The following is a 24,723-nucleotide window of genomic DNA, read 5'->3' on the forward strand; positions in this document are numbered from 1 at the left end:
GCAAAAAAAAAAAAAAAAGAGTCTGTGAGACTTATCTTTGCTTTATCATGTCAGTATTAAATGATTCTTATCCAATGTGTCTGTGTGTGTAGAACTTACTATGGTGCACACTACACAAATGGTATGCCACAAATGCTTGCTGACCAACTTACTCTTGGCATGTTTGGCATGTTGGTTCTTCCCCTGAATGTTGTGGAGCTTCAGAGTGTGTGGCAGGTCAGCCGCTACTATATATTGGAGCTGATAGAGGATACTGTGTTGCTATGGGCTCTGCCCTACTTCTTGCCAATACCTGGCTGGCACCAAAACCATGCAATTAAATTTGTGTTCCTCCATGGATAGGAAACCTTGCCGTTCCTCTTACACAGATGTGGAAAAGTAGGAATTAGCTCGTTGCCCTTTTGCTAATTAAATGTGTGTTTTTACTTACTCAGAATGAGACAGAATATAAAATGAACACATTTAGTTTATTTTGGCTAACTTGTATTCATTTTTAGGTCTTGGTGCCCAGACCGTACTGTTTTTCAAGCAAGAAAGTATATTGCAGATTCTTTGGAGGAGAAGTACACAGAACCAGTTATCTTAAATCTGGAGAAAACTTGGGAAGAAAGTGATACCCGGACACCTCTGATATGTTTCCTGTCCATGGGGTCTGACCCCACCAATCAAATTGACGCATTGGCCAAGAAACTGAAACTGGGTAGGATTAGCAATCTACAAAATTTAGCAACACGTCCATATTTTTTGCCCAAATGTTGCCTTTTGTAATTTTATAGCTGATTCTTAGAAATATATTTAAAACAGAATTCAAAAAATATCAAATGTATTCCTCTTTCATCCTTTCATGCCTCCTAAAGTGAAGGTATGATATAGGTATCTTTGTTTAGAGAAGAACGTGCTCACCTACCATATACTGTTTTTTTGATTGGTTGTGTTTTTAAGTTCTAAGGTTCTAAAGAGATAGCTGTATTGCATGGACAGCTAACAAGAATGAACACACAACAACCAAAGTTTATGTTATTGCTATGTCTATATAAAATTACAGCAGAGTTAATTTTGTCACAAATTGAAAAACTATAACCATTATTATAATGCATTGTAATTAGGGATTATTTCATGCTTTCACTCAATAACCATTCAGTACGGGCAGTGTGCTAGATTTGAGGAGTACAGCGATGAATATGCCATAGCTGGGAAAGACAGGCATGTAAACATGTAATTTAAGGCAATGTGACAACTGTAGAAATCGTTTCATAGAAGTGGCTGATCACAGGATTCAAAGCTACTCAGATTGCCTGGGGTATAGGGGAAAGCATCACACTGATATTTGAGTAGGAACTTAAAAAATAGATAGGGTGCGATGTTGGGAGATAGAAAATTACTCCAGGGGAAGGAGATAGGGCAAGGAGTTACAAACATTGAAGTGTTTACAAGTGTGACTGTCAGCAGGACTAAAGGACAGGAATGCAGACCACACCTTGACAGGACTGAGCCATCCTGTAAGGACTGTTTATCTCTTGTTTCATTCATACTCTGAAAAATCTGAATGTTGCTGACATTGCCATTTGCAATCTTCTAGGTTCAGATATCTATAATTATACCTTGTAGAGTTAATCCACTCATGCCTTTTGAGTATTTAAGTGATTATGAATCACTCAATCTATCCTGTGAAGTTAAATTACATTGAATTTATTACATAGTCGACATGAGCATGATATAAAATCAGTTCAGCCATGTCCATGTATTAGTCACATGTTCCTCTGCACGAATCATAAGCTTATGGTAGCAGGGTCCATGTTCAGGTCATCTTTTCTCATTTCGACCTTGCTCTATTTGTTGTCACCACACTGTTCTATGTTCTCAGTGGATCAGTGTTCAATGGCCATGGTCTTCTATCTGAACACTGATACCAGTGCAAAGAGCTCCCAGGTTCTGTAGGCAGTTGCTCACAGTTGAGTATCATTAGCTATCTTCAAAGTAGCCAGTTTTTCTTTAGTATTTATTGTAGCACACCAGCTGTCTGCGTTTATTTAAGAGTGACACCTCTCTAGTAGCCTTATAGTTTGCAAATCTCTCTCAAATCTGTTTCTCTGTAAGTGTTTATCCAGCTGCCTCTATGCGTCACTTCTCTCTGCCCACAGGTGTCTTTTTTCTCTCTTGCCACTTACCATTCTACTCCACCTGGCAGAATATGTGGTTTCTGGTGAGTCATGGGCTTCATTGCTTACATGCTCAGAGTGTTCAGCACTCTCAGGGAAACTCCTCTTATTGTCTTGGTCCCAAGTCCCAATATCCAGGGAAGTAACTCCTTGGCTTAGCTTTGGTCATTCACTCCTTTCTGGGCCAATCAATGAACTGTTGCTCTGGAGATAGGTTCATAGTAGAAACCTTATGTATGGAGCTGATATGGGGGGCATTTCTTAGAAGAAGATACAATCCCTAGAAGAAGGAGTATTCAACTAGAGTTGCCATTCCAAATGTTGTCATTTAAGAACATAATTAAGAAATTCAAGGTCTCCTTTGGGAGAAGTTATAACTGACATTCAATGAATACAAAAGGGTAGACTCGTACTATCTCCTTTACTCCTTTAGTGTTATCATACTGCTTTGCTTGGCAATTTGCTGATTTCCATTTCTTGTTACTACTTTACTTTTTCCAAAACAATCCTTTTTTTTTTTTTTTTTAAGACAGCGTCTCACTCTTGTCACCCAGACTGGAGTGCAATGGCACTCAAATAATCCTAATTGATTATTAGGATACTGAAACAGCATAGATTTGGTTTTAACACTGCAGGATTAAATGAATCCTATTGCCAAATCATTTTTAGCAGTATTAGGAAATCTCATGCTGCTTGCTGCTTTGGATTGAAAGTCCCAAAGACAGCTGTTAAAATGGACCTATTACGCAGACAGAGCAACATGTTAATTTAGTCAGAACACATGGACACAGGGAGGGGAACATCACACATGGGGCCTGTTGGGGGTGGGTAGAGGAGGGATAGCAGGGGTTGGGGGCATTGGGGAGGGATAATATTAGGAGAAATACCTAATGTAAATGACAGGGGGATGGATGCAGCAAACCACCAAGGCATGTGTATATCTATGTAACAATCCTGCATGATCTGCACATGTACCTCAGAACCTGAAATATAATAAAAAATATTTTATTTGAAAATCCAGATAATAAATAATTACAGAATGCTTAAGGTGAGTGAGACTGGAAATCTTGAAATCCTCAACTTTTTTTTTTTTTTTTTACAGTTGAGTAAAACTGTGGTCTGGAGATAAGACCCCAGATCTAGTTGGTGGCAGATCTGGTTCAAGACTTATCTCAGGAACCCCACTTTAGTGATCTCATTGGTCTTTCTCTTTCATTCTTTCTCATTGTTTTCATTGAATGAATTAACCAGTTACCTGAAAGTAACATGAGAATGGGACAGACTCAAATAGGTTTTTGTAGGAAAAGAGAAGGAAAACTTCAGGTTATGGATATAGCCTTGTACTGGTCAAGACCTGTAGTGAGAAATTTGGAGCAGATAAACTCTGCACAAAGTACTGGGTACCTGGACAAAGTGGAGAAAGCAATGGATTTAGCATGAGAGCCCTTCTAGGAACCTGAGTAGGGGAGGAGGGAGGTCTCAGAGGAAGGTTGGGCTTAAAAAGAATATCTAAAAACAAACAAAAGAGAACAAATACATAAAAACCCACAAGTACACAAAAGTAGAAGTGGGAAAACTGATATGACAATATGTAATATTGTGACAGATGAAATATTTTGATATTTTGAATAATGAGAGAACGGTTTGTAATTATGGTAATAAATTAGAGCATCTCATTAAAATTGGCAAATTTATAGAAACATACGAATTTAGAAAATTTCCTCAGAAAAGGTAGAGAACCCTGAATAAGCCAATAATCAGGAAGAGAAAAAGTATAAGTTTTAAAATTATTATCTCAGCAAAGGCTCTAGGCTTGGGTAATTTTCTGATAAGTCCTTTAGAACTTTCAAGAACTCTCACATGGTATATTCTGTTCCAAAAGATGGAAAAAGAGAATGCATTTTTCTTTTTTTTTTTTTTTTGAGACGGGGTCTCACTGGAGTATGGTGGTGCAATCATGGCTCTCTACAGCCTCGACCTCCCAGGCTCAAGTGATCCTCCCACCTCAGCCTTCCGAGTAGCTGGGACTACAGGCAGACACCACTACTCCTAGCAATTTTTGTGTGTGTGTGTGTAGAAATGAGGTCTCATTATGTTGCCCAGGCTGGTCTTGAACTCCTGAGCTCAAGTGATCCTCCCTCCTTGGCCTCCTAAAGTGTTGGGATTACAGATGTGAACCACTTCATCTGGCCCATTTTCTTCCTTATTTGCATTATTCTGAACTAGTAAACCGACCCAGGTAGTAACTGTGTAAAATAAAGAAATTCGACTGGTGTGGTGGCTTACGCCTGTAGTCCCAGCACTTTGGGAGGCTGAGGTGGGTGGATCATCTGAGGTCAGGAATTTGAGGCCAACCTGACCAATATGGTGAAACCCATCTCTACTAAAAATACAAAAATTAGCGGGACATGGTGGTGGGTGCATGTAATCCAGCTACTCTGGAGGCCGAGACATGAGAATAGCTTGAACCCAAGAGGCAGAGGTTGCAGTGAGCCTTGATCATGCCATTGCGTCCCAGCCTGGGCAACAGAGTGGAACTCTGTCTCAAAAAAAAGAAAAGAAAAGAAAACCACAGATTAGTCCTACCTGATATAAATGTAAGGATCTTAACCAAATCACAAGCAAGATAAATTTATAGTGACATCAGCAAATGTGTCATATCCCTCCATATATCCCTCCCTAATATCCCACCACCACATCAGGAACTCTGTATCCATCTACAGACAAAGTCTCTCAGAACCTCGGGGTATAGGTAGAAGGTTGTGAAACCGTATTAGAATCCTCCAATTCTAAGGAGGGTTGTTTTGAGAGTACAAACTGACACCCAAATGGCAACTCTGCCAATTATGCTTCCAGGTTGAAGCCTAGAAATGGCCCTGCTTCCTAAGGAGCTTGGCTACAGCCCTTTTTGGCCTTGAGCCTGCAACTAAAACCAGCTGCCAGGGGTTGTAGGTGGAATCAGGCACACTAGTGCCTCAGTGGAGAGGCTCATCTGCCTGCCAACATCGATCTTGGCAGTGAACCTGAAAGTTGCCCTGTGGCTTGTCTCCGGCTCCCCTCCGCTGAGGTCCCAACTCAGAGCTAAACGTGCAAGAGCCCAGAAGGAGGCTTGCTCATATCTAGCAGCCTGGGAATCTTAGCTTCCAAGAAGGGCTCATCAACCTCTGTACCACAGCAGATACTAAATGTGCCCACTGTCAGCTCTGGCCCCTTCTGTTGCAGTCAATAAACTATCCTACCTGTGCAGGGATCTACTGGGAGATCATGCCCTTCTGAGCCAATAAGATAAGCTCTTCTGCCATCATCCACCAGCAGATCCCAAAAGGGCCCAGTCTCAGCACCAATCCCTCCTGCTGTAGTCAGGAAACTATCCAATTTGTGCAGAGACCTGCTGGGAGACACTCCTATCTGAACCAGTGAGGTGGGTTTTCCAGCTGCTGCCCCACATCAAGTCCTGAAAGTGTCCAGTCTCAGCTCTGGCCCCTCCTGCTGCAATTGGAAACTATTCCATCTGTGCAGAGACCTGCTGGAAAACAACCCATCTGGGCCACTGGGACAGGCTTCTGGGCTTGTGTCCCTGATGAACTTTCTCACACAGTTCAGGCACCCTTCTTGGGTATTCTTAATGTCTGTCTGAGCCAGAGAGCTGCATCAACTTTTGAGCTCTCATGAGGCTTGTGGCAAACCTGGACTTAGGGCAACCTCCAGTGCTAAGACAACTATAGCAGTTATAGGCTCAGGGAACACAACAGTCATTCTGATTAGAATTTTTTTCTGTTCTTCAAAAGAAGACCAGGCACCAACAAAGCAAGATTGTGAAGATTGGAATAAATACCTAATCTGTCAAAGCACAGTCATTGTTGTACACTCAGAAGCATCAAGAATATGCAGGGAAAGACAGTTCCATCAAACAGACAAACTAAGGCAATAGAAACCAACCCTAAAGTAAGGGGGTATGTGACCTCTCAAAGAAATTAAAATAACTGTTTTGAGGAAGCTGAATAAATTTCAGGAATCACAGATAAACAATTCAGAAACTTAACAGATTGAAATATTTTAAAACACCCAGGAATTCTGGAGGTGAAAAATACAATGAATGAAATGAAAAACACAATAGAAATCATTAACAGCAGAACTGATCAAACAGAAGAATCGGTGAGCTCAAAGATACATTATTTGAAAATATACAGTAAAGGAGAAATAAAAACAATGAAAAGGAACAAGAAAGCTGTAGGATCTATGAGACATGGCAAAAGAGCAAATATTCAGGTTATTGAAGCCCAAGGGGAAGTTGAGAAAAGCAAAGGGGTAGAAAGCTTGTTCAAAGAAATAATAGCAGAAAACTTTCGAAAACTGGAGAAAGATACAAATATCCAGATACAGGAAGGTCAAAGGTCATCCATCAGATTCAACCCAAATAAGGATACCACAAGATTATATAATTATAACGCTTAGAGATCAAAGACAATTAGAGGATTCTGAAAGCAGTGAGAGAAAGAAAAGCAAATAACATATAAGGGAGATTCAATACACCTGTCATTGGGCTTCTCAGCAGAGAGCTTGCAGATCAAGAGGGAGTGGGACAATATATTCAGAGTGCTAACATGAAAAAAAAAGTGCCAACCAAGAATACTATGCCCAGCAAAACTATCATTCAGAAACGAAGGAGGGATATAGACTTTCCCAGACAAACAAAGCTGAGGGACTTTATTATTATCAGGCTTGTCCTACAGGAAGTGCTAAAGGGAGTTTTCCAAACCAATGAAAAGAATGCTAACATAATTTTTACTCCAATACTGAAATTGTGACATGTAAACCACTTATACCTTTAGTATGAAAACTAAAAGCAAAACTACTAAAATTAATAATATCTACAATAATTAGTTAAGAAATAGGAAATATAGAAAATGTAAATTGTAATATCAAAAATTCAAAATGTGTGAGGGGAATAAAGTCAAGGTGTGTAGCTTTTTTTCATCTTTGTAATCAAAGTTAAGTTGTTATCAGTTTATAACAATTGGCCAGGCACAGTGACTCACACCTGTAATCCCAATAATTTGGGAAGCCAAGGTAAGCAGATCACTTTAGTCCAGAAGTTCAAGACCAGCCTGGGTAACATGGCAAAACCTCATCTCTACAAAAAATACAAAAATTAGCCAGGCATGGTGGGGTATGACTGTAGTCCTAGCTCCTCAGGAGGCTGAGGCAGGAAGACTGCTTGAGCCCCAGAGGTTAACGCTGCAGTGAACCATGATCATGCCACTGCATTCCAGTCTGGGAGACCATGTCCCTAAAAACAAAACAAAACAAAACAAAATAAAACTTGTAAATATCAGATTTTTTGGTAAGCCTCATGGTAACTACAAAGCAAAAGCCTATATTAGATACACTAAAATTAAAAGGTAAGGAATCAAAACATACTACTAAAGAAAATCACTTAACCCCAACCGAGGGAAGACTGCAAGAGAGGAAGAATGGAAGAAGAAAGGATCTGCAAATCAACTAGAAAACAAGTAACAAAATGGCAGTAGTAAGTCCTTACCTATAATAATTGCCTTGAATGTAAATGCATTAAAATCTACAGTTAAGAGACACAGAGTGGCTTAATGGATTTTTTAAAAAGACCCAACTACAGGCTGCCTACAAGATACTCATTTTACCTGTAAGGATACACACAGACTGAAAATGAAGGGAAGGAAAAGGATATTCTATGCAAATGGGTACCAAAAAAAGAAGAGGAGTAACTATGCTTCTCTCAGATAAAACATACTATAAGCCAAATACTGTAAAAGAGGCAAGGCCATTATAAAGTGACTAAGGGTAAATACAACAAGGGTGTGTGCACACATGTACACACACACACCCACACCCAACATCAGAGAACCTAAGAATATAAAGCAGTATTAATAGACCTAAAGGGAGAGATAGACTGCAATACAATAATAGTAGAGGACTTCAACATCCCACTTTCAGCAATGGACAAATCACCCAGACAGAAAATCAACAAAGAAACAGTGTTAAACCATGCTCTAAATCAAAGCGACCTAACAGACATTTATAGAACATTCCATCCAATAGCTGTAAAATATACATTTTTCTTAACAGCACATGGGACATTCTCCGGGATAGATCATATGTAAATCCGCAAAACAAGTCTTAACAACAACAACAACAACAACAAAACAACAAACTGGAAACCTACCAAGTATCTTTCTTGACCACAATGGAATGAAACTAAAAATAATAGTAGGAACTTTGGAAACTGTACAAATACATGGAAATTAAACAGTATGTTCATGAATAACCAATAAGTCAAAGAAGAAATTTAAAAGGAGATTTAACAATTTCTTGAGACAAATGGAAATGGAAATATGACACAGCAGAATCTACAGAATTCAACAAAAGTACTTCAAAGAAAGAATTTTAGAACAATAAATGCCTACACCAAAAAGTAAAAAGATCATAAGTGAACAATCTATTGTTACATTTCAAGGAATTATTCAACTCAAAATTTGAAGAAAAGAAATAATAAAGATCGGAGTAGAAATCAATGAAATAGAAATTTTAAAAAGTACAAATGATCAACAAAATGAAGCAATGATTTTTGAAATGATAAAATCAATACATCTTTGGCCAGACTAAGAAAAAAAGAGATATGACTAAAAAAAAAAATACAGATATAAAGGAGACAACATCACTGATACCACAGAAATATAAAAGATCATTAAAGATTGTTATAAAAAATTATGTGCCACCAAATTGAAAAACTTAGAAGAAATGGATACATTTCCAGGCAAATGTAACCCACCAAGATTGAATCATGAAGAATTAGAAAACCTGAACAGCCAATAATGAGTAATGATATTTAATCAGTAATTTAAGTAATTTAATTTAATTTTGTTTTTGGATAAAACAAAACAACAATAACAACAACAACAAAAAAACAAAACAGGAACTGATGGCTTCACTATGGAATTCTGTCAAACATTTAAGGAAGAAATAACACCTATTTTTCTCAAATTATTCCAAACAATTCCAAACTAGCATTACTCTAATATCAACACACAAGGAAACAACAAGGAAAGAAAACTACAGGCCAATATCCCTGATGAACATAGATGTAAAATTATCAACAAAATACTAGCAAACCAAATCAAACAGCACATCAGAAAGATCATTCACATTGATCAAATGGGATGCATGGATGTTTCAACATATGTAAATCAATAAGTGAATAAGTGTGATACATCACAGTAACAGAATGAAGGACAAAAACCATACGATCATCTCAATAGACACAGAAAAGCATTCAACATACCTTTGTGAGAAAAATCCTAAACTCATTAGGTATTGAAGGAATGTACCTCAACACAATAAAGGTCATATATGACAAACCCGTAGCTAACATCATATTAAACTGGGAAAAGTTGAAAACTTTTCTTCTAAAATTAGGAATACCATGATGCCCACTTTCACCACTTCAAAAGAAGACACACAAATGGCAAAGAGATAAATGAAAAGGGGCTCAACATAATTGGTCATCAGAGACAAACAAATCGAAACTACAGTGAGATATCATCTCGCTCCAATTTAAATGGCTTGCATGAAAAAAAAACAGTAACACATGCTGGCAATGATGTGGAGAAAGACGAACCCTCATATAGCATTGGTGGAAATGTAAATTAGTACTTTGAAGAGTATTATGCAGTTCCCCAAAAAACTAAAAACAGAACTAGACTATGAATCAGCAGTCCTACTACTGAGTATATATCCAAAAGAGATGGAATCATTAAGAAAACTTTGACAGGATTTTTTTTGTTTTAAATATAAAATTTTTTTTAAAAAATAAAGGAAGTGAAATCAGTATGTTGAAGAGGTATCCATCTGTACTCCCATGTTTACTGCAGCACTGTTCATAATAGCCAAGATATAGAATCAACCTAAGTGTCTATCACCAAATGAATGGATTAAAACACATGGTACATATACACAATGGAATAATATTCAGCCATAAAAAAGAATGGCACTAGGTCATTTGTGACAACATGGATGAATATGGAGGGCATTATGCTAAATGAAATAAGCTGAGCATAGAATGACAAATACCACATGATCTCACTCTTGGGAATCTAACGCATTTGATCTCTTAGAATTAGAACAGAATAGTGGCTACCAGAAACTGAGGGAGGGTAGTAGGGAGGGGGAATGATTTCTGGTGTTTCATTGTACAGTAAAGTGAATAGTTAACAACAATTTATTGTAAAAAATGTATTATATAGCTCAAAATAGCTAGAAGACAGAATATTGAATGCTCTCAACACAGGGAAATGAAAATTGTTGTGATGGATATCTTAATTAACTGATTTGATCATTATACAATGTATACATGTATTGAAACATCACACTGTACCCCATAAATATGTACAATCATTATATGTTAATGAAAAACAGAATATGACTTTGAAAAAGAATTCAGTAGAACATCAAAAAATAACTTGCAAATAATAATGTACCTTGTCCAAGTTCAAACACATGGACAAATATAAGAAGATGCAGTATTAAGAAATCTCATCACAACAATAAGAGAAAGAATTTTCCTTAAGCTATTATACTGTTATCTTGATGGGTGCTATAAAAGCATTTTATAGAAATTCAACACTTATATTTGACTTTTGAAATGTAGGAACAGAGGATATGTTATTTATATGGTAATGATTGTGAACCCCAAACATCAATATCATACTTACAGACATATCCATTAAAGTCAAATACAGATGTCTGCTATTGCCACTGTTATTTAGCATTGTATTGTAGAAGATACAGTTAATGTATTGAAAGAATCATAAATAACAGATGTAACTACTGGAAAGGAGGGACAAAATCAACATTATTCTTAGACAACATAATTGTCTAACGAAGAACAAATGAATCAATGAAAAAACTATTAGACTTAATAGTCTAATAGTTCAGTGAGGTGACTGTTTACAAAATAAATATACAAAAAATGATACTTTCTTGTAAAATAAGATGTAAAACTCCTCTTCATTATAGCAATAAAAAATAAAACTGAGGAATAATTCTTAAAATACTCATTTAAAGAAAACTATAAAGCTTTCTTAGAGACATAAAAATAGTTAGAATAAATGGAGAGGTAAGCCACATTCCCAGCATAGAGATTCAATATTGTAAAGATGTCAAAATTCCCTAAATTAATCTATAAATTGAAAGCAATTCTAATTGAAGCTCAAACAGCATTGTTTTCTAGCTGGATAGTAGAGGGATATTAGATCTTGTAGGATTGTAAATGGACAAGAATAGCTAAGAAAACTTGAAATGGGGGGGGAAGAATAATGGGGAACCAGCACCACCGGATTTTTTAAATGTTATCAAATGGCAATAATTTAATCAGCATATAACTGGTGTAGAGTAGATAAACAAATCAATGGAGCAAAATGAAAGTGCCAAAATTAGATTCTTGTATATACAATAGCTTAATATGTGATAAGATTTGCATTTCCAATCAGTGGAGAAAAAATGGGTTAGTCAGTAAACAGCATTGAGATAACAGGTTAACTTTAGAAAACATAAAAGTTTTACCTCACATTAAACTCTAAAATAAATTCTAGGTTGATTAAGGCATTAAGTGCTTTAAATTAAACTATAAAAGAAGAAAAAGAATATATTCAATTAGTTATATACTATTGAGTGGCTAAGACTTTTTAAATCATAATACCTGAGTCTAAAACCAAAGAGACAAGATACATACTGTAACTGGATGCATTTTAAAACATCTGTATGGTAGAAAAAGAAATGAAATAATGGTATTTGCAGCAACCGTGATAGAATTGGAGACCATTATTCTAAGTGAAGTAACTCAGGAATGGAAACCCAAACATCATATATTCTCACTCATAAGTGGGAGCTAAGCCTTGAGGACACAAAAGAATGATACAATGGACTTGGGGAACTCAGGAGAAAAGGTGCGAGGGGGCTGAGGAATAAAAGACTACACACTGGAGCCAGGCACGCTGGTGCATGCCTTTAATCCCTGCACTTTGGGAGGCCCAGGTGGGTGTCACCGGAGGTCAGGAGGTGGAGACCAGCCTGACCAACATGGAGAAACCCCATCTCTACTAAAAATACAAAATTAGCTGGGTGTGGTGGTGCATGACTGTAATCCCATCTACTCAGGAGGCTAAGGCATGAGAATCTCTTGAACCTGGGAGGTGGAGGTTGCAGTGAGCTCATATTGCACCACTCCCTCCAGCCTGGGTGACAGAGCAAGATTCTGTCTCAAAAAAAAAATGTATAATACATATATATGTATATAAAATTTAATATAAATAAGTCTACCAACCCTTATTCAAAACTCTTGGGGCCAGATATGTTTCAGAAATCAGAATTTTCTGATTTTTAGAAAGGTGATTTTCCATGTATTATGTAACACACTGCAGGTAAGAACATAAATATTCAGGAAGATAGGGATAAATAAAGACTACGCATAGCCTCACGTCTGTTCGGGTCAGCTTTTGTCTCCAAAAGCTGATTTTCCATTTTCAGACCTTTCTGAATTTTGAAATGAAGGTAAGGGATTGTGGATTATGCATGTTAAAGGATTAGAATAAAGATCTCTAGGGAAGGATACTGCTGATTTTCATTTCCTTCTTTATACTCTCCTGTATTTTTTCAAATCTTTTAATGTGAACATATATTATTTAATTAGAAATAAAAAGTCCTAAAAAGGAAGAAATGTGGAAGGACACAAGCCTAATTTTGGAAAGGAATATAAAGCCAGTCAAAATTTTACTAAAGTCTTTCAAATACAAACAATTAAAACGAAGCCCAAACCACCAAAGTTTAATTACACTGTATCAGCTGCAACACTTCCTCCAATGTTCCCTGCAAACATGCTTCTCTGGAGTGTCCCTCTTATGATGTCTTGGCAGTTCTTGCCCCCTACCTCTAAAAACTCAGCCTATTCTGCCTCGTCTCATTGGCCCCTTTCCTTACTTGAGTTGGGAAGATTTCTCACTTTTTCAATGCCAATCAATCTTTTTTTTTCCCCTAGGCCATTCAGAAAAGATATCAAATATTCATTCCTTACATTAAATGAAGAAAGATTACAAATTAATAGCAACTTTCTACCTTAAGAAACTTAGAAGAGCAAACCAAATTCAAAGTAGTCAAAAGAAAGGAAATAATAAATATTTGAGTGAAAAAAGCCAGATAATAGAAAAATAAAGAATCAAGAAGCCAAAAGTATCTTTTTTGAAAAATCAACAAAATTGACAAATATTTAGCTAAACCAACCAAGAATGAAGAAGAGAAAGTGAAGATTACTAAAATCAGCAATGAAAGAGGGATGTAACTATTGACCTCACCAAAATTTAAAAAATCCTAAGGGAATACTGTGAACAATTATGCAAAAAAATTAGATAACCTAGATGAAATGGAAAAAGGATTAGAAAGAGATAACTATTGAAACTGGCTCAAGAAGATGTAGAAATTCTGAATAGAGCCATAAGAAGTATGGATTTTTGATTCAATAATCAAAAAATTCCCACAAAATGAATCTCAGTCCCAGATGGCTTCATTGGTGACTTCCAGCACATTTTTAAAGAATAGCACTAGTTTTTTTCAAGCTTTTCTAAAAAATAAAAGAGGAAGGAACACTTTTTAACTCATTCTGAAACCAGTATTACCATGATACCAAATGCAGGCAAAGACATCACACACACACAAAAAAACTACAGACCATTATCCCTTAGGAACATAGAAGAAAAATCCTCAACAAAATACCATCAAACCAAGCGCAGTACCATATAAAAACATTATACGCTACGACAAAGTGAATAATCCCAGGAGTATAAGATTTGTTAAACATGTGGATATCAATCAATGTAATATACCATATTAGTAGAATAACACACCAAAACCACATGATCATATCATTAGATGCTGTCTTAGTATGTTTGAGCTGCTATAACAAAATACCATAGACTGGGTAGCTTATAAGCCACAGAAATTTATTTCTCAACATTCTGGAGGTTGAGAGTCCAAGATCAAGACCCTGGCAGATTCAGTATCTGATAAGGGCCTGTTTCCTATTTCATAGATGCCTTCTCATTGTGTCTTTACATGGTGGAAGGAACAAGAGGCCTCTCTTGGGCATGTTTTATAAGGTCACTAATCTCACTCCTAATACTGCTTCCTAGTACCATCACCTTGGGATTTAGGTTTCAACATAAGAAGTTTAGGGGAGCATAAACATTTACCCCATTGCAGATGCAAAAAAGAAAAAAAAAGCATTGAAAACATTGATAAACATGCTTAGAAAACTAGGAATAAGAGGAAATTTTCTCAGCCTGATAAAAGGCACCTACAAAAAACTCATAGATAACTTCACACTTAATGGTAAAAGACTGAATGCCTTCTCCCAAAGATCAGGAGAAAGATGAAGATGTCTACTCTCACCACTTGTATTCAGCATTATATTGGAGGTAGTAGATAGGGCAATCAGACCAGACAACGAAATAAAATCATCAATATTGGAAAGAAGAAGTAAATGGTCTCTATGATTGTGACATGAATTTGTACATAAAAAAGTATGTTTACCAAAAAACATTCCTGACCGCCCCCTACCCTCACCTTTCCAGGTTTCTGCTTCATGCATTTCTCTGATCCACAAAACCAAAGGCCAGGCCTGTTTGAACAGCAAATTTTTTTTTCTTAGAAACAATAGAAGGAGTCTATAATCATTCAGAAATTAATTTTTCATTCTAATTCTGCTATAAGATTTATGTTTGATCATAGTGAACTTTCTCCTACGTTACAGAATGTAGAACAATCTCAATGGGGCAAGGACAAGAAGTACATGCTCGGAAGCTGATTCAGATGTCAATGCAGCAGGTATGTGACAAGAAACAACTGCTCCTGCCACAACACAGTAATGGATGCTACCACATTCTTCTCATGATGCTCAATCTTGATTTTCCACTTTTGCTTATCATGACCTGTGAATTTTAAAGCTCAATCTAGTTTCCTCCTGATATTCCCGTGGAAAGCTTATTCCATTTTCTATAGTATATGTTCCATTTTATCTTCACTGATTTTTTGTTTGTTTTATAATTTGGGAGACACACCTTCTGGTCTCTAAGAATGCAGCTCTAGCAGTCTTGGAATTTCATGATCAATATTAATAGGTGGTACTTAAGAAGTGACAGATTGAGGCAGTTAAATCTCCATTTTCAGTTAAAGGCAGACTTTCATTTTTCATTAATGGATAGTTTCATGCAAATAAGAAATATTTAAGGATGTTATGTTTAAATATTGATAATGGTTTTCACTGAAAATTGCAAGCTGAATGGAGTGTTGAGAAATATTTCCCATCACACCGAATAAATACACAGGTCATTAATTTTCTAGAAATGCTCTGTAGATAGCCATTTCAGCTGTAATAAGAAATTATACCATTTATAAAAATAAAATGAGATCTTGGTTTATTTTTAAGCTTTTGATCTCAGAATGTCTGTACAAACTTTGGTGCAGCTTTTCCCTGGGAATTAATGACCAGAGAGGTTAATGGGCTAAAATTCTGCTTGGGTCATCAAATTTTCCAGCTAGTCATTAATTCTCAAATGCCCTAAGCCTTAATCTTTATCACTTAATTAAATTCAATAATTAATTTAATTTAGACATGTATATCTCAAAGCAATTATACATAATTATTTTTACTTGGATCAACTCTTTTACTCTATTGAGTGATTTGACAGTTTAACTTTGGTCCTTAAATTTCTGTAGATTCTGTGACTGTAAAGCTTTTTAATTTAAATACTCTGTTCACATTAACCGTCTTTGGAATACTAGCCTTTATAACTTCCATGCTCTGTTTGTCAAAATGGGGCACATATTGATAATATGGCATAATCAGAAAAGAAAACCAAACATGAGCAGGTGCAGTCACGCTGCTGCCTTAAGGGACACCACGTTTAGGATAAAGCCGGCATTGTGAAATGCAGAGTGAGGAACCAGAAAGCAAGTGGGTCCATGATGACACAGACTAATCTGGAATGCCATCTTCCTCTGAAACCCTGGTTGTATAGACAGCACATCCCCTTTGCTAGTTAAGCCGGTGTAAGTTGTATTTTCTCTTACATTTGATATACAAGTATATACGCTTTGCTATATATTTATCATGCTATTTTGTAGTTTTATGTAGTCCAATATAGCTGATTCTTTTTTTTCTTTTTCTTTTTTTTTTTTTTTTTTTTGAGACAGAGTCTCGCTCTGTCGCCAGGCTGAAGTGCAGTGGTGTGATCTTGGCTCACTGCAACCTCCTCCTCCCGGGTTCATGCAATTCTTCTGCCTCAGCCTCCCGAGTAGCTGGGACTACAGGTGCACGCCACCACGCCCAGCTAATTTTTGTATTTTTAGTAGAGACGGGGTTTCACCATGTTGGCCAGGATGGTCTTGATCTCTTGACCTCGTGATCTGCCCTCCTCGGCCTCCCAAAGTACTGGGATTACAGGACTGAACCACAGCGCCCGCCCAGCTGATTCTTATATAAGGGTATTAAAATGTCTGGGGAAGAAACTATGTTCTCACAGGGCAGTGATGGTTTTGTGACATATTGTTTAAGGTAGTTTTATCAAGTAAGAAAGTGCTTAATAAGTTATGTGGTTTCAGGAATGTGTGAGAGGAGTGATGGTAAAGAATAAAGCTCAGCATTATGGTGGTAAATGTCGCCAAATGTATTGCCTCCAACTTTCATGAGATTATGTGTATCTTTCTTTGTAACTATGAATGACTATGAACCTGTCTTCTTGGTTTTGGGAGTGAGTCAGTTCTAATTTACCTTAGGCAGGGCAACTTAAGTTACTGATTCCAAAATACCTGTTCCCACCATTAGATGGTGCACACACTGTACTTATACACAAGTCTGCCTTCAAGTTTTAATTTCTGTTCCTTTATGAGCCAGGGGTGGCAGAATACAATCATTTTGAACCCACTTGATTCTAAGTAATTAGCTTGTACCAATAGCAGAAGAAATGTCTGTATTGACATATAATTTTAAAAAATGTGTTCAAGAGTATTCACATGGCTTTTAAAATAATTTGTACATTTTGCTTTATTAAAATCATAGCAAAAATGTTATAAGAAATAAATATGAACTCATTTTTGGATACAGGGTGGTTGGGTGTTACTGCAAAATTGCCACCTCGGCCTGGAATTCATGGAGGAGTTGCTAGAGACGCTTATTACCACTGAAGCCAGTGATGATTCTTTCCGAGTATGGATAACTACGGAGCCCCACGATAGATTTCCAATTACATTGCTTCAGGTTTGTTACTAGATGTCTTTTCATTGAGAGTTATAGAAATAAAGATGGCATAATTGACACTGTTGAAAGATGGGAACACAACAGGGCTTTTTGGTCCTGTAGAGTCTGGACTGCAAAATCTTATACTGTAATACTATAACTGTCAAAATCTTGACATCAAAGTTAGACTATAATAAATATTTCCAAGAAGAGCTCTAAGACTCGGTACCAATTTATTGAGTTTCAGCTCTGATCGATGTACTTAGTTTATACAGTGCTGGACTTTGCTCACACTTTATGTACCATAAGCATACTGTTTTCTGAAGTACAGATTGAGCATCCTAAATCTGATCATCGAAACCTGAAATGTTCCAAAATCTGAAACATTCTCAGTGCCAACATAATGCTCAAAGGAAATGCTCATATAATAATTTAATGCTAATATTCCAAAATCTGAAAAAAATCTGAAATCCAAAACACTTCTAGTCTCAAGCATTTCAGATAAAAGATACTCAGCCTAATATTGCGATTTCTATTTTATTCTTTATAGTAACTTACAGAAACAAAACAACCATTTTCTTTTCATGACAGACTTCTCTCAAATTCACTAATGAGCCACCCCAAGGTGTACGTGCAGGTTTGAAAAGGACATTTGCTGGAATTAATCAAGACCTTCTGGACATCAGCAATTTACCCATGTGGAAGCCGATGCTTTACACAGTAGCATTTTTACACTCCACTGTGCAGGTAACTATGAAAAGCAGTTTTCACAGTCAGGGGATGGCTGATGATGTGCTGTGGTCTCATTGGAGAGGCCTTCCAGGAAGCTGCTATCCATTGCCACTCTCTCTCCTTACTGTGTTTTCCCTCATAGCTCTTTCCCCACCTGGCATGGTGTATATGTGTTTATTTATTTTGTGTGTGCCCCCTGCCCCAACCCCCAACCCTGACTATTGGAATGTAAAATTCTCCAGGGTGAAGACTGTCTTTTTTTGTAACTGCTGACTCTCCCACTGTCACAACCGCACACAGGGGATTGTCAGAGCCCAATAAATATTTGTAGAATGAGCAAATGGATTATAAAGATAGGAGCTTGGTTTTGAAAGTGCCTGTGCTGGCCAAGAATTTTATGTGAACCATCTCCTGTAACACTAACAACCACATTTCAAGATAGGATTATCACCATCTCAAAGATGTTGAGTGCTCTTTAAATGTGGTTGAGTAGGAGTGGCTGAACTAGGGTTGGCTGGCTCTGACTTATGTATGTTGTGACTCTGTATTACCTGATAGTAAAAGTGGTGGTGATGTCGGAGGAGGAGAATGAACAGCAGCTCCTTGTCTTTCTTATGTCATTTGCTGTTTGCTTTTACAGTCTTAGTACTGATGTGGTAATTTAATAATTTTAAGGTTACCAAGCAACTTGTCTGTTATGATTTTTAAAATTATTGTTAGTGTTTTGTTCTGCATCTGAATTTTATATTTTGTTCTGCAATTCAAAAACTATATACTTTCAATGCACTTGATTTATTCCTTTATTTCACAGAGAATTGAAGAGATTCCTTCAACCCCTTCCTGAATTTCTTTCTTCCATGAGGCTGGGATGAAGGACAAAATAAATCAGTTGGCATATCCCAGGAGTCATGCTTTTAGCTGTGCACAGTGATGTGCAGGACTTCACGTTACCTCTCCCTGGCCTATCCAAAGATGGAGGGGAACTTATTGCTCACCTGAGAAAATACTGTGTGCATTTACCCCTGATTCATGATCCTTACCACTTTACTAGGTTCCTGGCTACCCAACAGAGAGGCCTGTGGTGTTTGTCTCCTAACCCTGAAAGAGTTAAAATCCAATTAAATGCTTTGCTGGTGGTTATCTTTACTAAGTTCCATTGTGGCCTTTGGATTGTCAATTACAGCTTTCAAGTCACTGGAGCCTATTTCATGCGTTCTTATCTGGGAACTGTTCACTTTGCTAGACCTTATCACACTGTAATGCAAATATTGCTTTAACTCTGTTATTTCATTCCCAATTTTATGATTCTGTTCCCAGTCGTGATGATTCAACTCTTCCACTATGCTTATCTTGGAGAGCTGGTTGGGGTATTTTCCATAGGGTTAATGTGGTGCCCTGTGTTTTTAGTGGCCATTATCCAAGTGCTAAAGGGAAGAAGAGCAACAGGACCATGGTCCAGTCATGGGGCTAAAGTGCCCTTGCACTTAACACCACATGTGTTTCGGTTAAAATGGAGAAAAGATATTTTCACCACTAGAGTGGTAAAGTTGCTAGTGGAGTGTCCAAGAATAAAAGTCTGAATGTTTCTCAAAATCAAATAATAGAGGGCTAGAAATAACACTTCACTGAGAGTCAGGAGGCCTGGACTTTCATGCTTGCTATGAAATCAGTTAGCTGGAATCAGTTGATCAAGTGACATCTCTCTCAGGTCCTCTGTTTTCCCATCTGCGCAGTTAGAGGCAGAAGTAGGTGAGCTTTGAAGGTTTTTTCAGTTTCTACAATTCTGTCATCCAGTTCTGTGATAATACATTGAGTCTAGGTAATTCTTTTTCATCAGTTTCAGAAATGTTTACTGTGATATTTCCAAAATCTCCCAGGAATTTTAGACTGTGTTTCAGAAATTTCACAGAAATGTTTGCTGTGATTTTGCCTAAATACGTTTTTTTTCCTTGGTTAGGATAGGGCCAGCTTGATAGACAAATCCAAAATTCTTTAGAGACTTGCTGTCTTGGGTCAGAAGCATTAACATCACTTGGTACCTTGTTGGAGGTGGATCTCAGCTCCCACCTCAGACTCTCCTGATCAGTCTGCATTGCTCCAAGACATCTATGTGATTTGTGTGCACCTGAACATCTGAGACTCAACTGCTACAGAAAGGAATGTTGTGGATTAGGTAGTTTGTGACTTAACGTTTCTTTGTCTTTCTAGTGATGAGTATAAGAGCCAAACATCTGATCTGTTAATTAATTAATTGAGTCCTCCAAATTAAAGCAGGTATCCCTGTTTTAGACAAACATGTTATATGTACTTTTGTTCTTGCAGAGATTGAAAAAAGAAGTAGGCACAGACTCTGAAGCTCCAGAAGGGTTCATGCTGGAGTTCATTCCACATGACAATGCAGAACCCAGTAGTGAAACAGCCAACTCCCTGTCTGCTCTCCAGTAAAAAATGTAATTTCTCCCATTGAATCCTGGTTTGGGTGGCATTATGCCATCAGCTTACCCAGATTGATAGGCATGATATGTGGATTCTACTTCTGTTGTAGGGAACAAAATGAGCACCTCTCCTTTCCTGGGAGAAGGGGAAGTAGATTTGGCTGGTCAAGGTTAACTTGGGCAGAAGAGTGGTGGAGAAGGGCGTGGTTTGCTTTATTCTTGAGGTGGGAGCAGGCTATCCCAGGAGGAGGGTGCCCTGGGTGCTACCATGGGAACATGCATAGATGCACAAGGCAACTCTGCACTAAGCTCTGCTCCCCCTACACTCGCCCTCTCCTCCAGCAACTTACTATCCACATAGGGCACTGGCAGCTACCCTGAGAGGGGAAGTTTCTGCTGAAGCTCCCACCCCTGCTGCAGTCCAGTGATGTCTCTGCTTTTGCCAGTGGCCCTTCTGCCCTCCCCATGGGAGCCTTTTACTCCAAGGACCCTGGTGTGTGCCTGGGCTCAGTTTGGCTGCCACTCCCTGAGAACGGTTCAGCATCCTTTTGAAGATTACCTAGGAGGGAAGCTTCTCTCTGGCCTCAGTGTTCTGTCTCTACACTTTCCTGGGCACTTCAATATAGCATTGTTCTAGATTTCAGAGCAAGCCCACATTCACCCTTTGGGATTTTTTTATTGTTTTAGCACATTCTCCTCCAAAATCTTGGTCTTTTGAAACTCAATCATTAAATTTTTAGCCACCTCCTAACAGCTCCTGCAGAAGATCAGGATAACATTCTATGGGCTATTTTTTTCCTATTGATTGTCAATGTGGCACTCTTTGAGATGTGCATTGGACCAAGTAAATGTCTTAATCAATGGTCCTCTCAGCCAATGCCTGGGCCCCAGGACATGACACTTCAGTCAGAATCCCTGGAAGGCCAAAAAGAAGGAGCTCAGGCTTTTTAAAAACTTCCAAGTGATCTTAATGTGTAGCAAGAATTGAAAATGGTGGCCAAACGGCCACAACCCTTAAGGGAAGAGTCTTAAATCATTTTTACATCCATTCCATAGTCTGGAGGTTTTTCTCCCTGTCACCTTTGTTTGTCCATATTGAACTGTGTCTATCTTTCTGACTTTTCAAAGAGTGTATATGTAACTCTGTGAGGTAAGGCATTCTTTTGTTTTTCATTTTCCTTTTATAACTAAATTTATTGATTAGGCTCTCTAAGGGCGTGTAGTGGCAGTTGCAAACTTGGTAATTTTATCATGGCTCTTAAAAATTATTTAGATATTAAATAAAAGGGGCCCTATCAACAGGGCCCAAGGAATCTCACTATTAGCAGTTATTCAGTCAGAAAAGTGTTAATTCCCCTACATTTTGTTTTGTTTCTCAAGTTTCAGCCTTGATAAGCATTCCTTTCAAATTTATCAGTGTATATAAAGTTCTTGCTTTGGGGAGACATGATTGTAAAATTCCCCATTTAAATGTCTTTGAATAATTATTATAATATGATACAGGTTTATCTTTTACACTCTGCCCATAGTGTTTCCCAGAGATTCTGGCTGTTTCTGTTAACTTTTTTACCTAGAAAAGTTTCCCTTATGTTGTCTAGCGAGGCTTGTTTTTCATTATATATTAGCTCCAGTTATTGGTGTTAGTTAACTCCAGTTGTCTTGTTTTGAAGATATGAAATGATTCTGCAGGTCTTTAAGAACTGCTAAGGTAGACCTTACCATAAAATTGGAAATGGCTCTGACATCATTAAAATGATGACTCCATTGAACAACTTTTCATCAGTGTTCTAGGGACTTTTTCATGTTTCCAAGTTTTCCATATTTCTCTAGTAGTTCAGAGTTTTGTATATTTTGTGAAATAAAAATAAGAAACTGTATTAGTCAAATTAAGTGAGGAGTGGACTGGTTTTGCTAAAATCATCACTCACCAGCTTAATGATGTATAGTAACTCCCTTCTGTCGAATGATGTTTTAATACTCAAATCTGTCTGCACTCCATGCCTTGAAGCATGTGAACACTTAGTTGCTGCTACTCACTGGAGTTAGTCCTCTACTGCAGTAGAACCTTCTGTCTGCAGCCTTCGCCACGAGTCACAGGCTTTGTGTTCCTAGTTTTGCTCATGGCCTTTGCCAAGCCTGGAAGTCTCTTCTCTCTGTTTGCAAAGATCAGCTTCAGTTTCGTTCTTCCCAGAAGCCTCTGATTGAACATCTCCTTCAGGCTTATCATCTATTGAATTTTTACAGTTAATTATATTCACTATCACATTGTTCTTTTCTTGTCTCTAAGTCTTATTTTTGCAACATATTAAAACTTCTTGAAAATGCATCCTTTTTAATATTTTTTATTGTATTGCATAGGACTCACCCCATGGTTTCAAAAATGTTAAGTTGAAGAAGTTCAATTTTCCAAATAAGTCTAGCAAAACCCCTTGCTTTGGTCTTCCAAATGAGTTCTTAGGTTCTAACTGTTTGAGTCTATCCTGGTAGTATTCCAAGGTGATTAAAAAAATATATCAAGAAGATGAAATGACTTTACTTGTGAAAGAAAAGGCACCTACTAAGATTTTGGGCTTTTCTTTTCCCAAGATGAGCTAATCAGTTTATAACCTTAGGGAATCAACTTAAAAAGTAAATGCTTTAGGTGAAAATTGGTAGTGAGAAATATAAACATGAAGCAAATCTTAGGATTAGGGCAATTTTCAAAACACATTTTAAGGAACAACTAAATTGCAGTTGCTCAGTGCATATAAATAAGAGTTTTTCTCCACTGTCAATATTAGACAGATCAACAAGATGGAAAATTAACAAGGATATCCAGGACTTGAACTCAGATCTGGACCAAGCAGACCTAATAGTCATCTACAGAAATCTCTACCCCAAATCCACAGAATATACATTCCTCTCTGCACCACATTGCACCTACTCTAAAATTGACCACATAATTGGAAGTAAATCACTCCTCAGCAAATGCAAAAGAACAGAAATCATAACAAACAGTCTCTCAGACCACAGGGCAATCAAATTAGAACTCAGAATTAAGAAACTAACTCAGAACTGCACAGCCTCATGGAAACTGAACAACTGGCTCCTGAATGTTGACTGGATATACAATGAAATGAAGGCAGAAATAAAGATGTTCTTTGAAACCAACGAGAAAGAAGACACAACATACCAGAATCTCTGGGACACATTTAAAGCAGTGTCTAGAGGGAAATTTATAGCAATAAATGCCCACATGAGAAGCGAGGAAAGATCTAAAATGGACACCCTATCATCGAAATTGAAAGAGCTAGAGGAGCAAGATCAAAAAAACTCAAAAGCTAGCAGAAGACAAGAAATAACTAAGAACAGAGCAGAACTGAAGGAGATAGAGACACAAAAAAACCCTTCAAAAAATCAAGAAATCCAGGAGCTGTTTTTTTTTTTACTGCGTTTTAGGTTTTGGGGTACATGTGAAGAACATGCAAGATTGTTGCATAGGTACACACGTGGCAGTGTGATTTGCTACCTTCCTCCCCTTCACCTATATCTGGCATTTCTCCCCATGCTATCTCTCCCCAACTCCCTACACCTCTCTGTCCCTCCCCTATTTCCCCCCAACTGACCCCAGTGTATAGTGCTCCCCTCCCTGTGTCCATGTGTTCTCATTGCTCAACACCCACCTATGAGTGAGAACATGCGGTGTTTGATTTTCTGCTCTTGTGTCTGTTTGCTGAGAATGATGGTTTCCAGGTTTATCCATGTCCCTACAAAGGACACGAATTCATCGTTTTTGATGGCTGCATAATATTCCATGGTGTATATGTGCCACATTTTCCCTGAGGAGCTGGTTTTTTGAAAAAATCAGCAAAATAGACAGACTGCTAGCCAGATTAATGAAAAAGAAAAGGGAGAAGAATCAAATAGATACAATAAAAAACTATAAAGGGGATATCACCACCGATTCCACAGAAATACAAACTACAATTGGAGATTACTACAAACAACTCTATGCATATAAACCAGTAAACCTGGAAGAAATGGATAAATTCCTGGAAACTTGTATACTCCCAAGCCTAAACCATGAAGAAGTTGAAAT

General features: G+C 37.5%; 1 protein-coding gene across 1 annotated transcript in view; it reads left to right on the forward strand.

The window, feature by feature from the left end:
* The window catches only part of DNAH8 (dynein axonemal heavy chain 8), a 353,446-nt gene that overhangs the window by 273,475 nt on the left and 55,248 nt on the right, over positions 1 to 24,723 (forward strand). The window contains exons 81-84 of the mRNA XM_032253336.1: positions 498 to 700; positions 14,995 to 15,068; positions 17,347 to 17,499; positions 18,070 to 18,225. Of these exons, the coding sequence (XP_032109227.1) occupies positions 498 to 700; positions 14,995 to 15,068; positions 17,347 to 17,499; positions 18,070 to 18,225 (586 nt within the window). The remainder of the gene's footprint in view (positions 1 to 497; positions 701 to 14,994; positions 15,069 to 17,346; positions 17,500 to 18,069; positions 18,226 to 24,723) is intronic.

The sequence above is a fragment of the Sapajus apella genome, unplaced genomic scaffold (assembly GCF_009761245.1).
Source record: "Sapajus apella isolate SASKATOON/1434 unplaced genomic scaffold, GSC_monkey_1.0 scaffold83, whole genome shotgun sequence".
Lineage (NCBI taxonomy): Eukaryota > Metazoa > Chordata > Mammalia > Primates > Cebidae > Sapajus > Sapajus apella.